The 16,828-nt window shown below is 43.1% G+C and overlaps 1 protein-coding gene across 1 annotated transcript in view; it reads left to right on the top strand.

Moving 5' to 3' along the window:
• Positions 214-16,828, top strand: part of ENTPD4 (ectonucleoside triphosphate diphosphohydrolase 4) — a 38,855-nt gene continuing 22,240 nt past the window's right edge. Inside the window, 4 exon segments of the mRNA XM_021072268.1 lie at positions 214-421; positions 9,590-9,689; positions 11,349-11,546; positions 12,052-12,257. Coding sequence (XP_020927927.1) covers positions 9,682-9,689; positions 11,349-11,546; positions 12,052-12,257 — 412 coding nt within the window. The 5' untranslated portion in view covers positions 214-421; positions 9,590-9,681.

The following is a 16,828-nucleotide window of genomic DNA, read 5'->3' as shown; positions in this document are numbered from 1 at the left end:
TGTTATAGCACTTTGCGGCTCGCTAACAACCACACAGGCCAGGACGCGTGGTAACCCAGCCACAGCATTCGCTACTTCTGTGATGCAACTTTCACTTTTGGCACTCTCGGAGCCCAGCTGCGCGCTCTGGGTTCTGCCAACAGCCAGGCTCTCGGCTGCCAGTCACCGCGGCGGCAGGCCCCGCCCACGGCGCAGGCCCCGCCCCTAGACGTGCGCGCTCCCGGCGCGAGCGGTGACGCGACGCGAGTGGGGGCCGAGCGGCGGTGGGGCTCTCGGAAAGGAGCCGAGCTTCTGGGAAGCCGCCCCCGGGAAGCCGCGTCCGCGTTGCCGGCGCTGCCTCGCTGCGGTGGCGGTGATGCGCTCCGCCGGTGGATACCCGCTGCCGGGAGCCGAGACCGACAAGTCGGACGCTGCCAAGCAGGTGAGGCTGCCTTTCCGGCGCACGCGGACGGGGAGGGTGGGCTGCTGAAGCGTCCGGCCGGCGCGGGGACTGTTGGAGCGGGGCCCGGCCGGGCGGCGAGGCCGCGGACTAGCAGCTCTGCCCCGGGGGTCCTCCCCACCGCCCCTGCTGCGCGGCGGCCGTCAGCGCCCGTGACCTGGGGCGGCAGGTGCTGTCCCCCGGCCTCTGGCGGGAGATACCTGGCAGTCGTGCTGTCGCACCCTCTCCGGTGACCGAGCTGGATTTTCCCTCTCTGACACGTAGTGAGCGCGGATCTGGCCCGCACTGGGGAGGGACCTGGCTGGGGAGAGGATGCTGCCCCGAGGACCTCGCGGTTTCTGCCTGCCACCTTGTCGTGACATTTACAAATCAGCATCATTTTTCGCTTTGCTCTGCTTTTACTGCGTTTCATGGTTTAGATTTCTCTAAAATCTCAATCTAATTAGCTCCATTGAAACAATAGAGCTAATTGAGCGATAAAGTGATGGTAAGAGCAGTGTTTCTCAAACTTGAGTAATACGTGGACACCTCTTAAAGGGACAGTTCGCTTTTTCTCTGGAATTTGTCTCAGAACCCACAGGGGTTCTCAGATCCTAGTTAGATGAACACAGGTTTAGAGCATTTTGGAGAACATTTATCACTATTAGGAAAGAAAAGGAATGCTTTACAATTCAGAAACTTCCATGCTAGAGAATAAACTAGGTTGTTAATTCTAATTTAGAGATTCTGCTTTGTGTAATGAAAATAACTAATTTTCCAGCCTTGGAGAGGCCTAAAAGAATTAAATTCTTTGTATTATCTTCCATTTGATGTTATTATGTCTTTGTATCAGGTCTCTTCGTGCTGTTTGACACATCAGCAGAATTATAAAATGGAATATTAATTTGTTTAAGTAGTTTAATTGTTTATTTCTGTATTTACCTGCCCATTGATTTATCACTTGTATTCGTCGCATATTGAACCTATGGCTAACGTTCTTCCAGGCCTAAAAGGAATGCATGCTCTCAACCCTTGTGTATACATGTAGTCTGGAAAGAAAAAACAAAAGGAAAGTTGATCTACGTATTTATATTCTGCACATACTTATTCAGAATATTTATTTAAAATAGACTACACATGAGTAAAGGGCAGATTAAGAGTGTGGGAAAACATCAGGAAGTATAACAAGCTAAATCTTGGCAAAGAAAAATATTGACCTGGGCTTTGAAAGAAGTATAATATTGTGAGCAGAACATGGGACTGAGTGGCAAGAGACTTAAGTAAAGGCCCAGGGCAAGAATGAGAATAGCTTGATTGCAGGCGGAGGAGAGACCTGCCTAACTACAGCAGAGAGATGCTATCTGGGGCTGAGGGGAGAACAGGTTAGTGAGATAAGATGGAACCATTTGATGGATGGAAGCTCTCAGATGCCACACAGGGAAGTTAATGTTGATCTGTAGGCTCTAGATGGTTCTTGAGGTGGTCATATTTTGAAGTACTTCAGGGCATTTTGTTGTGGTGGTCGTTAAGCTAGAGTGGGGCTGTGAGTAGGTAATGTTTTACAAAGAGATGTTTCCAAAGAATGGTGTGCACGGTAGAAGGCAGAGGGGAGTGACCAACCTAGAAAACCTGTCTTGAGGTAATGGTACCTGCTCTGGTCATTTTAGATGTGTAGAATAATTAAGGAAGAATTGACAGGACCTGATGAATGACATGAAGTATCAACACACAGATAATTGGGACTCAAAGATAATGAGGACATTAAGATAATTAAGAACCAGGTGACCCCAGGAGTTCCTGTTATGGCGCTGCAGAAATGAATCCAACTAGGATCCATGAGGATTCGGGTTCCATCCCTGGCTTTGCTCAGTAAGTAGGTCGGGGATCCTGCATTGCCGTGAACTGTGGTGTAGGTCAAAGACATGGCTCAGATCCCTTGTAGCTATGGCTGTGGTATAGGCCGGCAGCTACAGCTCCAATTCTACCCCTAGCCTGGGAACCTCCGTGTGCTGTGGGTGCGGCCCTAAAAAGAAAAAAAAAGAAGAACCAGGTGACCCCATTCCGTGGTGGTTCCCCTCTTAGTCCTGGGGAATTTAGGAAGTGGTATTAGTTTGTGTTAAATGTTTGTGAGCCTAAACGGAGACTAATTGAGTTTTTGGTAATAGGGTAAGCTCAGGATGTGGAACTGAAACTTGAGGAAAGTCAGAGTTGCAGGTCTGGAAAACTACAGAGGTAATGCAGGAAAAGTGTGACCAGAAAGGGATCAAAATGGGGACTCAAAGTTTGCAAATGAACAGTGAGAGGTAGGGAAAAGGTTTAATTAGAACTTGCTATTGAAAAATGAAAGTAAATTTTTAAAAATAAGTAGTAAAGGAGTTCCCACTGTGGCTTAGCGGGTTAAGGATCCATCATGGTCTCTGAGGATGCAGGTTCTATCCCTGGCTCAGTGAGTTAAGGATCTGCTGTTGTCCCTGTCACAAGCTGTGGCATAGGTCCCAGATGTGGCCCAGAGCCAGTGTTGCTGTGACTGTGGCATAGGCCTGCAGCTTTAGCTCTGATTCCACCCTTGCCTAGCCCAGGAGCTTCCATATGCTGCAGGTGCGCCCATTAAAAAAAAAAAATAGTGAAGAAATTGTAGCTCATAAATGCAACTACATGCATTCTTTTTTTTTTTTTCTCTATTTTTTTTCAAATTGAAGTATAATTGACCTACAACACTGTGTTAGTTCCAGGTGCAAAACATAGTGATTTGATAATCCTGTACATTTCGAAAAGATCACCACCGTAAGTGTAGTCAGCATACAAACTTATTAAAACATTACTGACTATATTTTCCAGCATATATTTCATCCCTGTAACTCATTTATTTTGAAACTGGAATTTTGTACCTTTTCATCTTCCCCACCTATTATTTCATTCATCCTCCTTATCCCTCTGTCAGCCACCAGCTTATTGATGAGTCTCTTTCTGTCTTATTATGTTTGTTTGTTAGATTCTACATATTAGTGAAATCATACAGTACTTGTCAGACTTATTCCACTTAGTGTAATGCCCTCCAGGTCCACCCATGTTGTCACAAATGGCAAGATTCCATTCTTTTTGTGGCTGAGTAATATTCCATTGTATACGTATAATCAGAATTCTTTGATCCATCTGTTGATGGGCACTTAGGTTGCTTCCATGTCTTAGCTGTTGCAAATCCTGCTATGAACATAGGGATGCACGGATCTCTTCAAATTAGTGTTTTTGTTTCCTTCGGAAAAATATCCAGAAATGGAATTGCTAAATCACATGGTAGTTCCTTTTGTAATTTTTTGAGGAACCTCCATCCTTTTTTCCTCAGTGGCTGCACCACTTTACATTCCCACCAGCAAAGCTCGAGGCTCCTCCTGCTCCACATCCTCACCAACACTTGTTACCAAGCCTTCTTCTTAACAAACAAATCAAGCCATTTCGATGTACTTTTCCCACCTCTAAGTGTCACGGAGCATCATTCTTCGTTGAAGCACCCTTCGTGCCATCTTACCTGTTCCTCTCAGAGGTCTAGCTCTTCACAGTCTCATTTGTCTGTGATTTTGTTTGGCTGGGATTTCAGAATTTTCTAATGTCCACATCCTTGCATCCTGAATTTGTCACCATAGGAGCCATTTCACTTTGCACTTGACTTGCACTGTTTTCATGTTTTCCTAGGGACTGTCAGTGAGAGTGTGACTGACAAAGACCTTGATTCAGGACCCAGTGGACCTAAAGAATGTTCAGCTAAGGGAGCCCACCAGATGAAGTTGTGAGAGTTAATGCATCTCTCTGGTGATAGGTCAATTTAGGCCTTTTAAAAACAGGCAATTTTAGGGAGTTCCCGTTGTGGTTCAGTGCTCAACAAGCCCAGCTAGTATCCATGAGGACTCGGGTTCGATCCCTAGCCTTGCTTAGTGAGTTAAGGATCCAGCATTGCCATGAGCTGGGGTGTAGGTCACAGATACGGCTCAGATCTGGTGTTGCTGAGGTTCTTGGCACAGGCTGGCAGCTACAGCTCTAATTCGACCCCTAGCCTAGGAACCTCCATGCCGTGGGTGTGGCCCTAAAAAAAACCAGGCAATTTTACATAATTAATATTGCTAAGAGTTTGCCTCCCTAAACTCTGGTGCTGAGATTCTTAGCTGCAAATGCAATTGGAGTTTACTTTTTTTTTTTTTTTTTTTTTGTCTTTTTGTCTTTTTGCCATTTCTTGGGCCACTCCCGAGGCATATGGAGGTTCCCAGGCTAGGGGTTGAATCGGAGCCATAGCCGCTGGCCTACGCCAGAGCCGTAGCAACGTGGTATCCGAGCCGCCTCTGCGACCTACACCACAGCTCATGGCAACGCCAGATCCTTAACCTACTGAGCAAGGCCCGGCTTCGAACCTGCAACCTCATGGTTCCTGGTCAGATTCGTTAACCAGTGAGCCACGATGGGAACTCCTGGAGTTTACATTTTCAGATCAAATTACCATATTGTTGACTACTAGGGAATAGTTAGCTATACTTTTGTCCTAAATAAAAGTAATTACTTCAGCAGTTTATAAGCTATCCTATTTCAACACAAATTTTGTAACTTACAGAAATACTTGTTTATCCTCATGGTTAAAAATCATCACATATCTCAAAAAAATAAGTCCTGAGACAAACACCAGATTAAATGACATTTACTAAGTTTGCTATGAGGCTTCCTAACAATTCCTCTTCCTTGAAATGTATTCTGTTTTTTCCTCCCCACTCCAAAGCCTTCCTCCCACCTCCAGGAATCTTTCTGTTAACATGGTAGCCTTCATCGTGCTCTTCTCTGAACTCTTACAACAAGAATCGGGATCATTTAACATTGACCTATTAGCCTCTTGATTATTTCTGGGATATTAGTGGTTCTCACAACCTTTTTCCCTCCCACTGGTTAGCAAGGTATCATCAGACTTTAATCTGCCCATCTGATGGTGGTGAAGTCTTGGTTTTAATTGATATTTTTCTAAATACAAATGAAGTTAGATTTTATCAGGCATTTGTATTTCTTATTTTGTTAATCTCCAATTATCCTTGCTCATTTTTCTGTTCTAGTGTTTTTCTCATTTAGGCATAAGTACTTTTTATGTGTAAGGGATGTTTACCTCTTGTCATGTACCAGTAATTTTCCCCAGCCTTGTGTGGAAGGGATTTTTTTTTTTAAACACTCTGAAGTCTTAAACGCATGAGTGGATATATTTTCATTTATTTATTTATGGTTTGATACTAAAGTCCTGTGAAGGAAAGTCTTATTCTAAAATTATGTAAATATCTGCCTACATTTTCATCTTATGTTTTTGTGGATTATTTAATATTAAATCTTTGAGCCTTCGAAATTTTAATAAAAGGCGTGAGATGGTAATCTCACCATATTCAAATGCTAAAAGGTAGCTAGCTACCTTATTTTAAAAAATATGAAAATGTATTTAAACATCTAGGTAATTAACTTTTTTTTCCTTTTTGTGTAAACTTTTAAATCACAAATATTGTTTGTCCTAAGCTTTGGATACGTGTATGATATGGACACTGGATCAAAACCTGAAATAATTAAAACAGCCTTTGCCCCTTTGTCAGGTCGGCATTATTAATCCATTTTACTTTATAACATCTGTGTGTGTGTATGTTTTGTCCCCTCTCCCTCATTATAAATTCTTTAAGGGCAGGTGCATATCTGATTCATTCTTATATCCGCTGTTCCCAGCCACCCATGAAACAGACAGTAGTTGCTCATCACTCGTGTGACTGGTTGCTGGGGAAACACAGGATAAGCGACTATCCCTTCCAGTGAGGTGTTTGCCATGTGATGAGAAAGTCAACCACAATCATAATGCTGCTGTGATGAGCCAGTACTTTGGGGACATGAAAATGAGGGAAGTCCTCCTGGAAGGTCACTCTGGTTGCATCATCACAAGGAACACATAAGAGGCCAAGAGGTGCACCCTAGCGGAGTGTCATTCCACAAATGCAGAGGGATGAGGGCATCCCAGTGTCTTGCAGCTTGAGTTTAGTGTGACTGGAGCACAGGGCACAGATCTGTCTCATTGGTCTGTCAGGGGATAGGACTCGAAAGATGGAAGATGGACGGATCAGTCTTGTCTGATGCAGAAGCTGCCTGTGGCTGTGGAGCCCTTGAAATAAGGGCTCATGCAACTGACAGACTGAACGTTTTTCTCTCCCTTTTAAATAAATTTTGTTCATTAAAACAGCATCTTTATCCATGAAGATTGTTACATACATTCAAGAGTTATTATTTATCCAGTATATAGTTCTTTTTTTTATTGAGGTATAGTTGATTTACAGTGTTGTGTAAATTCATGTGTTACAACACAGTGACTCACAATTTTTAAAGATTATGCTCAATTTATAGTTATTATAATATATTGACTATATTCCCTGTGCTGTACAGTATATCCTTATAGCTTATCTTTTTTTTTTTTTTTTTTTGGTCTTTTTTGCCATTTCTTGGGCTGCTCCCACGGCATATGGAGGTTCCCAGACTATGGGTCAAATCGGAGCTGTAGCCACCGGCCTATGCCACAGCCACAGCAACGCGGGATCCGAGCCGAGTCTGCAACCTACACCACAGCTCACGGCAACACCGGATCCTTAACCCACTGAGCAAGGCCAGAGATCGAACCCGCAACCTCATGGTTCTTAAGCGGATTTGTTAACCACTGTGCCATGACGGGAACTCCTATTTTATACATAGTAGTTTGTACCTCTTAATCCCCTACTTCTCTCTTTCCCCTCCCTGCTTCCGTCTCCCTACTGGTAACCACTAGTTTACTCGTTATAACTGTGAGCCAGGCAAAACTGAATTTTTTTATATAACGGTTTTTTTGTTGTTTTTTGGCTGCAGCATGGAGTAGCTTGATGTGGGATCTCAGTTCCCAGACCCGGGATTGAACTCAGGCTGCAGCCGTGAACGCACTGAATCCTAATCATTAGACCACCAGGGAACTCCCAAGAAACTGAATTTTTAAATTTTAATGACTTTAAGTAGTCACACATGGCAATGGCTATCATATGGAACAACGCAAGACCAGTCAAGAGGGCCCCCTTGGCCATCCTAAGGAGTTAGGACTTTTTCCTGAGTGCGGAAGAAAAGTTGGGAGGTGGTACAAAGTGTCATGATTCCCACTCGTTTTAGAAAGATTCCTCTGGTATGTAAGTTTCTAACCTTTCTGGGTCCCAGAACTCTGAAATGTGACTTATTGCCAGGCCTTTTCCTAGAGGCTGCCATGCTGGGAGTGCCGCGGACAGTCAAGCAGACCTAAATCTGGCCCCTGAAGGGGCTTGCATTCTGGAGGGGGGAGACATATGAGCAACAGAAATGCAAACACATGCACTGCGTTAGAGGACAGGCTAAGGGTGTGGATTCACATACTTGAATGTCAGCTCTTTTATTTATGATCACCTTTTATTAGCTGGGTGACCTCAGACATGTTACTTAGCCTCTCTGCTTCATCTGTAAAATATTATGCAAATACTACCTACCTCGATGGTTGATAGGAGGAATAAAGGAGTTCTTGTAAAGCATTTGAGCAGGGCCTGGCACATAATAACCACTACACAAGTAGTTAATAAATAAGTAAACACCCAGGAGGAGAAGTCACTCAGGGAAGAGAGCTGGATGGAGGGGAGAGCTGACAGTTACAGATTGGGTGGCCAGGGCAAGGCTTCTTGAGAAAGTGACATTGAATAAAGACCTGAAGGGCATGAACAACTGAGCCATATGAATTATTTCCAAGTAGAAGAAGCAGCACATCAGAGGCCCTGAGACCAGACAGTGGCTGGCACGTGTGCAGACAGTGCAGACGCTGGTGTGCTGGACTGGAATGAGAAGGGGAGAGTGGAGAGGGAGGTCAGAGCAGGAACAGGTGGTGAGCAGTCAGGGCACGGCCCGTGGCCTTTATTTATGAGCGAAGGGAGCCCTTGGAGGATTTCCAGCACAAGATGAACAGGATCCTGGACCTGAGCAGGGGTAGGGGTGGATGTCAGTGTCAGATGAAGACTCTGCCTGAAGCTATTGGCTGAGGAGTTGGAGAGCCTCAGGTCAGGGACCGTCGTGATGGGTCAGGGGAAGAAACTGACCTCAGGCAAAAGCCTGAAGGAAAGGGACAGATTTTAGATAAATCGAAATTAAAGGAATGGAAGGTCTCTGTAAGAAACTGGCTTTGGAGGATGAAGGGGTGGTGGGGGTGGATCAGGCACACTCCCTAGTTGCTGCTTTGAGCAGTGGGTGGGATTGAGCACTAGGAGCGGGTGAGAGCTGCAGTTGAAGGATTCCATTTTGGAAGTGTCTCTTCTGGGCCCGGGCAGTGTTCTGATGGGTGTAACAGTAGGTGCTTGAAGATGTGTATCTATAACTCAGAAGAAAAGCACAGGGTGGAGAAAGAAAGTTCCAGGTGTCAGATCATTGAAGCAGTAACTGAAGTTGACCAGAAACAGAGCTTAGAGTAGAAGAGATTGGAGCCAGGACAGAAGACCTGGGTAACAGAGTGGACAAGGTGTGTGTGAATGCGGAGACGTGGAAGACCCTGAGATGCAGCTGTTCAAGGGCTAAGAGGCAGACTAGGGGAATGGCACCCTGAGCGGCCTGGTCAGGGGTAAAGCGCTGCCACGAGACCGAGAAAGAGCCCCACTATCACACGTCCTCTGGATCAGGCAGGTTGGAAGGAGGCCCTGGCCATGGCTGCCTGTTCTCTCTGTGAGCCAGGTCTGGGCTGGAGGAGTGGAAGCAGCTGTGAAGGTGGCGAAGAGCTCCCTAGGAAACGGAGCCTCACGTGGTACCTTGTACATGGAAAAAGACCTGGTAGACATTTATCAGATGACTGCCTGTCTCCTACTCCCACCCCTAATTTTCTGTAGCGTAATGTAAAGTAGTTAAGACCTATTTGGTGACTTGTATTTTGGGATCACTGACTGATTCACTTTTAGGTAGAAAGCACTAACTAGTGCCAGACTATTGTATCTCTTTTGATGTTGGCCTGAAACTAACTTCAAAATGTGTTACTCACAGTAAACCCTGCTAAGAGTTTCAGTGCCGGATCATGGATGTTCTTGGATTTGAACACTCACTTGATAAAGAACTTGGCTGTTTTCTTGGATTGTGCCACCTTTGTGTGTCTCACTTCCCTAGCAGGAGGAACAGGAGGGCTCTAATGCCAGGACTTCCGTAATGGTGCATGAGGACTGACTCCCAGTACCCTGCCTGACCTCTGACCCATCAGCATGGGGAGGTGAGTGATGGTGCCCAGTCACTGGTGCTGAAAAGCCTGAGATTTCAGTGTCACAGAAACAGGTCTCAAGAGGGGGGAAAAACCTAAATCCCGAGTGAAAAGTGTTCAAATTGTGCTACACTTCTGTTTAACCCCGTGGTTCTTCCAGGCCCCATTGGGGCTCCTGTCACAGAAGGAAAGTGATAATGCCACATGGGTCCTATGGGGGTTCATGTGGTTTATTTACAGTAAGGGCATGCATGTTGGAATCTGTGAGGAATTGAATTAAACACTGGACAACTGTCTGTAAGCCTCGGAGGTAGGAAGGAGTGAGCAGCTCCAAGGAGCGCCCATGAGCCAGCATGGAGACTAGGAGCTACAAATAGAAAATTCCATCAGGTTAGCAGGATACCTCCGCCTCTGTGAGATATTTTAATCTGTGAGGCACTCTTTAAAGGGAAGAGTGGAGAAAAGAACTGTAAAACAATAGACTTTATCCTAATAGCAGCAAGAATTTTTTTAAGCCGAATTCCTGACATAAACTGAGAAGAAAATTGTTTATTTGCAAAAATGAATTCCCTCTGTGGATCAGTGGCAGGATCAGTGGCATCTCTGGAGCCCTGGGACTTAGATTTGATCCCAAGCCTGGCACAGCGGGTTAAGGATTGGGCATTGCTGCAGCTGTGGCGTAGGTCACAACTGCAGCTGGGATCTGATCCCTGGCCTGGGAACTCCACATGCCATGGGGTGGCCAAAAATGAAGAAAAAAAAAAGTCTCAAGAATATTTCTAAAAACACAGGACATACAAACTTATTTATCTACTGCTATGGGACTGTCATTAAATATACTGTTTTCTCCCATTTTCTCACACACTCAGCACGGAGAAGTTGGCCTTGGATTTCAGGGTTGAAAATCTTACTTCGCCTGGGCTGTTTATATGTTTCTACTCTAATGGGCAAAGATTTGGCCACCAGCACACTCAGCCACCTTGGCAGGCTTCCCTTATTATATGTATTTCTGTGCTCTAAATTCATCACCCTTTAACCTGGTTTCCATGTAGATTTATTTATTTGTCTCATTGAACTTATTCTTGTAAGCTGTCTCTAATTCTGTTTTTGGAGCAAAGCAGGGTACAAATAAAAACTATCTGTTTTTTGTTTTGTTTTGTTTCATTCTGTCTTGTGTTTTTAGGGCCACACCTGCAGTATACGAAGTTCCCAGGCTAGGAGTCAAATTGGAGCTGTAGCTGCCAGCCTACAACACCATAGCCAGATCCGAGTTGCAGCTGCAAGCTACACCACAGCTCAGGGCGATGCCAGATCATTAACCCAGAGTGAGGCCTGGGATTGAACCCATGTCCTCATGGATAATAGTCAGGTTGGTTACTGCTGAACCACAGTGGGAACTCCAAAAAAACTACCGGTTTTATTCAGATAAAAAAACAGGAAAGGGGGAAACACAGATGTGTCCTACCATTGGGGCCTAATTCTCATTCACATTATTACCTAATGAGTTATGTAGCAAGATCACAATATGGACGGTGCTGGTACACAGATAACCCACTGGCAGGAAAACAGGGGCAGCCCCAGCAGAATGTCTTACTTTCAGATCAGTGTAGGGGTGGGCGGGGGCTCTCTGGAGCAGACTGCTTCGACTAAACCTAGCTTTCGGAATTTCAGGATCGGCATCTCCTGTCTTTTCCCTGCTTCCTGGCATTTCAGCATCTCTCCAGTGGGGTGCCCTCGAATTCTGAACACCAACTTACGCCAGATTATTGTTGTTAGCATTCTGGCTGCTGCTGTTTCACTTCTATACTTTTCCGTTGTTATAATCCGAAATAAGTACGGGCGGCTCTCCAGAGACAAGAAGTTTCAAAAGTAAGAGGAAAAACATTTTTTTTCTAGATGGGACACCCTACCTTCATTCTAGGTCTTCAAGACTTTGGGGATTAGGTTGGAATTTAAAGGAGCATGTGGCTGGAGGAAATGGATTTGGTACTGAATACAGCGTGGCATGAAAAATTAAACTGCTTAAAGCCATTTAATCATTAACCACCAAATCCATATCATAAGAGGATTTCAGCATAAGCTGCTCCTGTGATATCTTTTAAGCTGACTTTTCAGTTAATGTCGATAGTTTGGAAATGGAGTGTCGCTTTTCAGAACTTGTTGAACTTATTTAAAGGAATGACAAGTGTGTATCTGATTTAGATTTATCACTTTCACTTTTTTGTTTTCTTTTGATTTGTGAATCACTTGGCCATTGTAAAAGCGTCATAGTGGTGCTGCCTCACTGCTTAGAGATCACTGACTTGGTATTTATCTATTGCATTATTGATACTCTCTGTCCCGTTAAAAGCATATGTTTGTTTCTCTAAACGAGGTACTTGGCACGAGTCACTGACATTGAAGCTACAGACACCAACAACCCCAATGTGAACTACGGGATCGTGGTGGACTGTGGTAGCAGCGGGTCCCGGATATTTGTCTACTGCTGGCCCAGACATAATGGCAATCCTCATGATCTGCTGGATATCAGACAAATGAGGGACAAAAACCGCAAGCCTGTGGTTATGAAAATAAAGCCTGGTATGTAAACAACAAGTATTGGATTGTTATCCAGGTTCTTCGCCTGCATCCGCTGCGCTGGCTTTCACCCCATTCCCTTTTTCTCCTCACAGTCATCACCTTCAGTCAGAGCTCACACCAGGACCATTTGGTCTCCTTGTTTCGATTTCTTTTCCCTTTTCTATCCATCTTGCATAAGGTGACTTAACACCTTCATTAAATAGTCAAAGCCCTTGGCTGTCTTTTGTCTCCTGCAGCATTTATTGTAGTGCCTTGCTTATGGTGTCTGCTCAAATGTTTGCTGGTTGACATTAATTATGGAGGGATTGTTTTCTCCTTGGTAGCCATTGGTTTCTATCCTTAATGAGAAGGTAGTTTCAGATAACTCGTGGATATCTGTACTTGACATGGATATTTGTTATTTTGAACATTGCTGCCCCAGTGTATTTTTAAGTCAGTGTCTTATGCAAAAATTGGGGTTTGCCTTCCCCATTAGACAATTGACATCAGTAGTTCTCAGTCTTTTTCTGTATCTACACCATTTCCATGGGCAGCACCCTTCTCTCAGTAGTATTAGGAATGGAAGACGTCAGGAGGACCTTGAAACAGGCCTCTTGAATGGTTGATAATCAACAGTGCAACTGGACCATAGAGAGATTCAGCACTTTTATTTCATCTTACTATTGTGTTAAATGGCAAAATAGTAAATCTAAAAATTACAAGGAATTTGTCTTTTAAAATATTAGAGAATGATGATAAAAATAACTATCGTAGCTTCTTATCTCCTGTTTCAAAAATGTCAGTGAAAAGGAGATTTGCTTTTAACTGATAAGAAAACCTGCCCTCCTGAAATGATTCCTAACCAGTAGACTACAGACCCCTTGCATTCTGCTCATTCTTTAGTGATTAAGTCAGGCCACACTTCCTTCTTCAGAAAACATGTGACAAGCTGATTGTTCTTTGAGGTTTGGGCACCAACATATTGCTCAGAAAATTCAAAATCTCTACCTCATTTTTCAGGTTAGAGAGAGGAAGCTTAATATGAATCTCCGTACAAGCATTATTTTGATATCACAATACATGTCCATGAACATTTTTGGAAGTTATAGATTATTTTCTTTGTCTTAGTCAATAACTTAATTTTTAGTTTTCTATTTTCTTAAATTTTTATGTGTCTTTAAATATAGAAACACTTGCAGTGTTAAAGCAAGATTGACCAAATAAATTCATCAGAAAATTTAAAAATAAAACTCTGGAAAGCACTTTACGTTTCATCTGGCTTCATATCCCAGGTTCTCTCAGAGATTAACCTGCTCTCATGAAATAAGGTGAAAACTTCTGTGCCTTGGAGCTGTCTTTTGATAACAAGGAACAGCTACAACAGCATCCCAGAATCTCATTGAATTCTCTCTGATACTGCAAGAAATGTTTTAAGTGGAAATTCAAACGCCTTTTTATAGCACTTCTCTGTCCTGAGGTACAGACTCTTGTGTATAGCAGTATAACAAATTTCTTTATTTAGTAGATTCTGGATAGTACTGGTGTTGGTGCCTATTGAAAAAGCATTGTCTGTAAAGTCAGAAAAATCTGACTTTTTAGTCTGTTTGCTGCTGATTGCTTTGACATCTTTCTGTGCCACAATTTCCTAATCTGTGAGATAAATTTTAGACTTCTAGACCCCCTCAGCTTTAATATATTGGCGACTAAATGACAGCTGGAAATAGTCATTCACTTATATACTCATTTAGCAAACATTTGCTGAGCATCTGCTATTTGCCAGGCACTGTGTCAGGTGCTAAGCTGAGAACACATTTGAATAAGACACAGTGTGTACCCTCAAGAAGCTTCCAGTTAAAATGAGACAGGCAAGCAAATAGGTCGTTTTCAATGCGGTGGAATGAGTGCTACATCTAGAGGTGGGGGTAAGCATGGAATGCAGTGAGAGATCACCTTCGGGGTCCTGTTAGGGGAGACCTCCAGACAGTAAGAAGCTCAGTGGGTGAGTAGGAGTCAGTCAGGTGAAGGAGGAGGGGGGAGATAGTCAAAGAGAAGGCTCTCCTTGGTGGGAATGCAGGGGCCCTAAGGCAGAGTATGATGCAGTGTAGAAATTTACTCGGTCATACAGTTGAAGCGAATGGAAGGAATGTGGCGAGTTTATATTGTTCTAGAGCTGAGCTATACCTGGGGGGCATTGAGGAGCCACCAGAGGATCTCAAGACAGGGACACCCTTTGCATAGCAAATGGTCAGGGGATTCCCAGGACTGGAGAGTAGGATGTGTTGCAGCAGGCTGGCTGAGGCTGGCGGTGTCTGAAACAGATGAGAGGTGAAATAATGTGCGAGGTGAAATAAATCAGTGAAACCCAGAATGCATGTTGGAGTGAAGGAGGGGGGCTTTATCTAGGATACTGGCTGGGGCTGCTGAATAGCCAGTAATGGTGGTCACTGAGGTGCTAACAAGCAGTAAGAGCAGGTTTGTAGTAGAAGTCGAGTTCAGGTTTACATATGTTGCTGTGAGACAAGCACATGGCCATGTCCAGTGGACAGTTACTACATCCTGAGCTGGAGTTTGGGGCAGAGATCTGAGTGGCTGCTGAAAAGATTTAGAGATCTGAGACATAGATGGTGATGGCAGCTGTGGGATTGAGTGAACTTGCCTGAGGACAGTGCAGGCATGTTTTTTTAAGAGCAAGAATGAGCTTGTGCAGTTGATCCCATGTCTGGCACATAGTAGTAGCTTAATTAAGTCCATGTTTGATGACTGAGAAGAGAGCATAGGATTGAACATTTAGTACCACCATCATTTAAAGCCAAGACACTGTGGAAAGAGTTGCCAGAGGATAGGGAAAAACTAAGAGAGTATGGTGTATAGCTTGAATTTCTTTCAAATTAGCCACATTAAGGAAGCATAACTTCTTTTCGTTTGTATCTCTAAATCCCCTACCCCATCTCACCCTAACACCCTTCTTTCTCTCCACCAGTGACCACTAGTTTGCTCTCTGTATCTGAGAGTTTGCATCTTTTTTATTGCATTTACTAGTTTTATTTCTTATAGTCCACATATAAGTGATAACATACAAGTATCTTTGTCTGACTTATTTCACTAAGCATAATATTCTCCAGGTCCAGCCATGATACTGAAAATGGCAAATTTTTCATTCTTTTTTTCTGCCTAATATTCCATTGTGTATGTGTGTGCACACATTTGTATACACACACACACACACATATAAAAAGTCTCTTCTTTATTCATTCTTCTGTGGTTGGACACTTAGATAGCTTCCATATCTTGGCAGTTGTAAATAATGTTGCTGTGAACATTGGGGGTACATGTATCCTTTCAAATTAGCTTTTTTGTTTTCTTCAGATACACCCAGGAGTGGATTTGCTGGATCTATTTTTGTTTTTTTGAGGAACCTCAATACTGTTTTCCATAGTGGCTATACTAATTTACATTCCCATCAGCAGTATATGAGGGTTCCCTTTTCTCCAGCATTTGTTATTTGTGGTCTTTGTTGATAGCCATTCTGACAAGTATGAGGTGACTCACTGCAGCTTTGATTTGCATTTCTCTGATGATTAGTGATGTTGAGCATCTTTTCATGTACCTGTGGGCTATCTGTATATCTTCTTTGGAATAATGTCTATTCAGGCTCCTGCCCATTTTTTAATCAGATTTTAGTTACATGAGCAATTTATGTATGTTGGATGTTAACCCTTTTTTGGTCATATCAATTGCAAATATTTTCTCCCATTCAGTTGGTTGTCTTTCTGTTTTGTCAGTGGTGTCCTTTACTATGCAAAAGCTTTAAGTTAGTTAGCTTCCATTTGGTTTGTTTTTGTTTTTGTTTTTTGCTTTGCTTTTATTTCTTTTGCCTTAGGAGACAGATCCAAAAAAATATGTTACTATAATTTATGTTAAAGAGTGTTCCACCTATGTTTTCTTCTAGGATTTTTATGGTTTCTGGTATCACATTAGATCTTTAGTCCATTTTGAGTTTATTTTTGCATATAGTGTGTGAAAATGTTCAAATTTCATCCCTTTACTTGTACCTGTCTGGTTTTCCCAGCACTGCTTATTGAAGAGATTGTGTCTTCTCCATTGTATACTTGCTTCCTTTGTAATAGATTAAATCACCATAGGTGCATGGGTTTATTTCTGAACTCTCTGTTCCGTTCATTGATCAATGTGTCTGTTTTTGTGCTGGTACCTTACTATATTGATTACTGTAACTTTGTAATATAGTCTAAAGTCAAGGAGTGTGATACCTCCAGCTCTGTTCTTCTTTCTCAAGATTGTTTTGGCTATTTGGGTTCTTTTGTGTTTCTGAGAAAATTTTAAAATTACTTGTTCTCGTTCTGTGAAAAATGCCATTGGTATTTTCATAGGGATTGCATTGAATCTGTAGATTGCCTTGAGTGATATGGTCATTTTAACAATTTTAATTCTTCCAGTCCATGAACATGGTATATCTTTCCATCTATTTTTGTGTTGTCTTTAGTTTCTTACATCAGTGTCTTATGGTTTTTTGAGTACAGATCTCTTACCTCCTTAAGTAGGTTTATTCCTAGGTTTTTTACTTTTTTCGATGA

This window comes from Sus scrofa, chromosome 14, assembly GCF_000003025.6.
Source record: "Sus scrofa isolate TJ Tabasco breed Duroc chromosome 14, Sscrofa11.1, whole genome shotgun sequence".
Classification (NCBI taxonomy): domain Eukaryota; kingdom Metazoa; phylum Chordata; class Mammalia; order Artiodactyla; family Suidae; genus Sus; species Sus scrofa.
The sequence above is the reverse complement of the archived record's forward strand: the minus strand, read 5'-3'. Positions and strand labels throughout refer to the sequence as shown.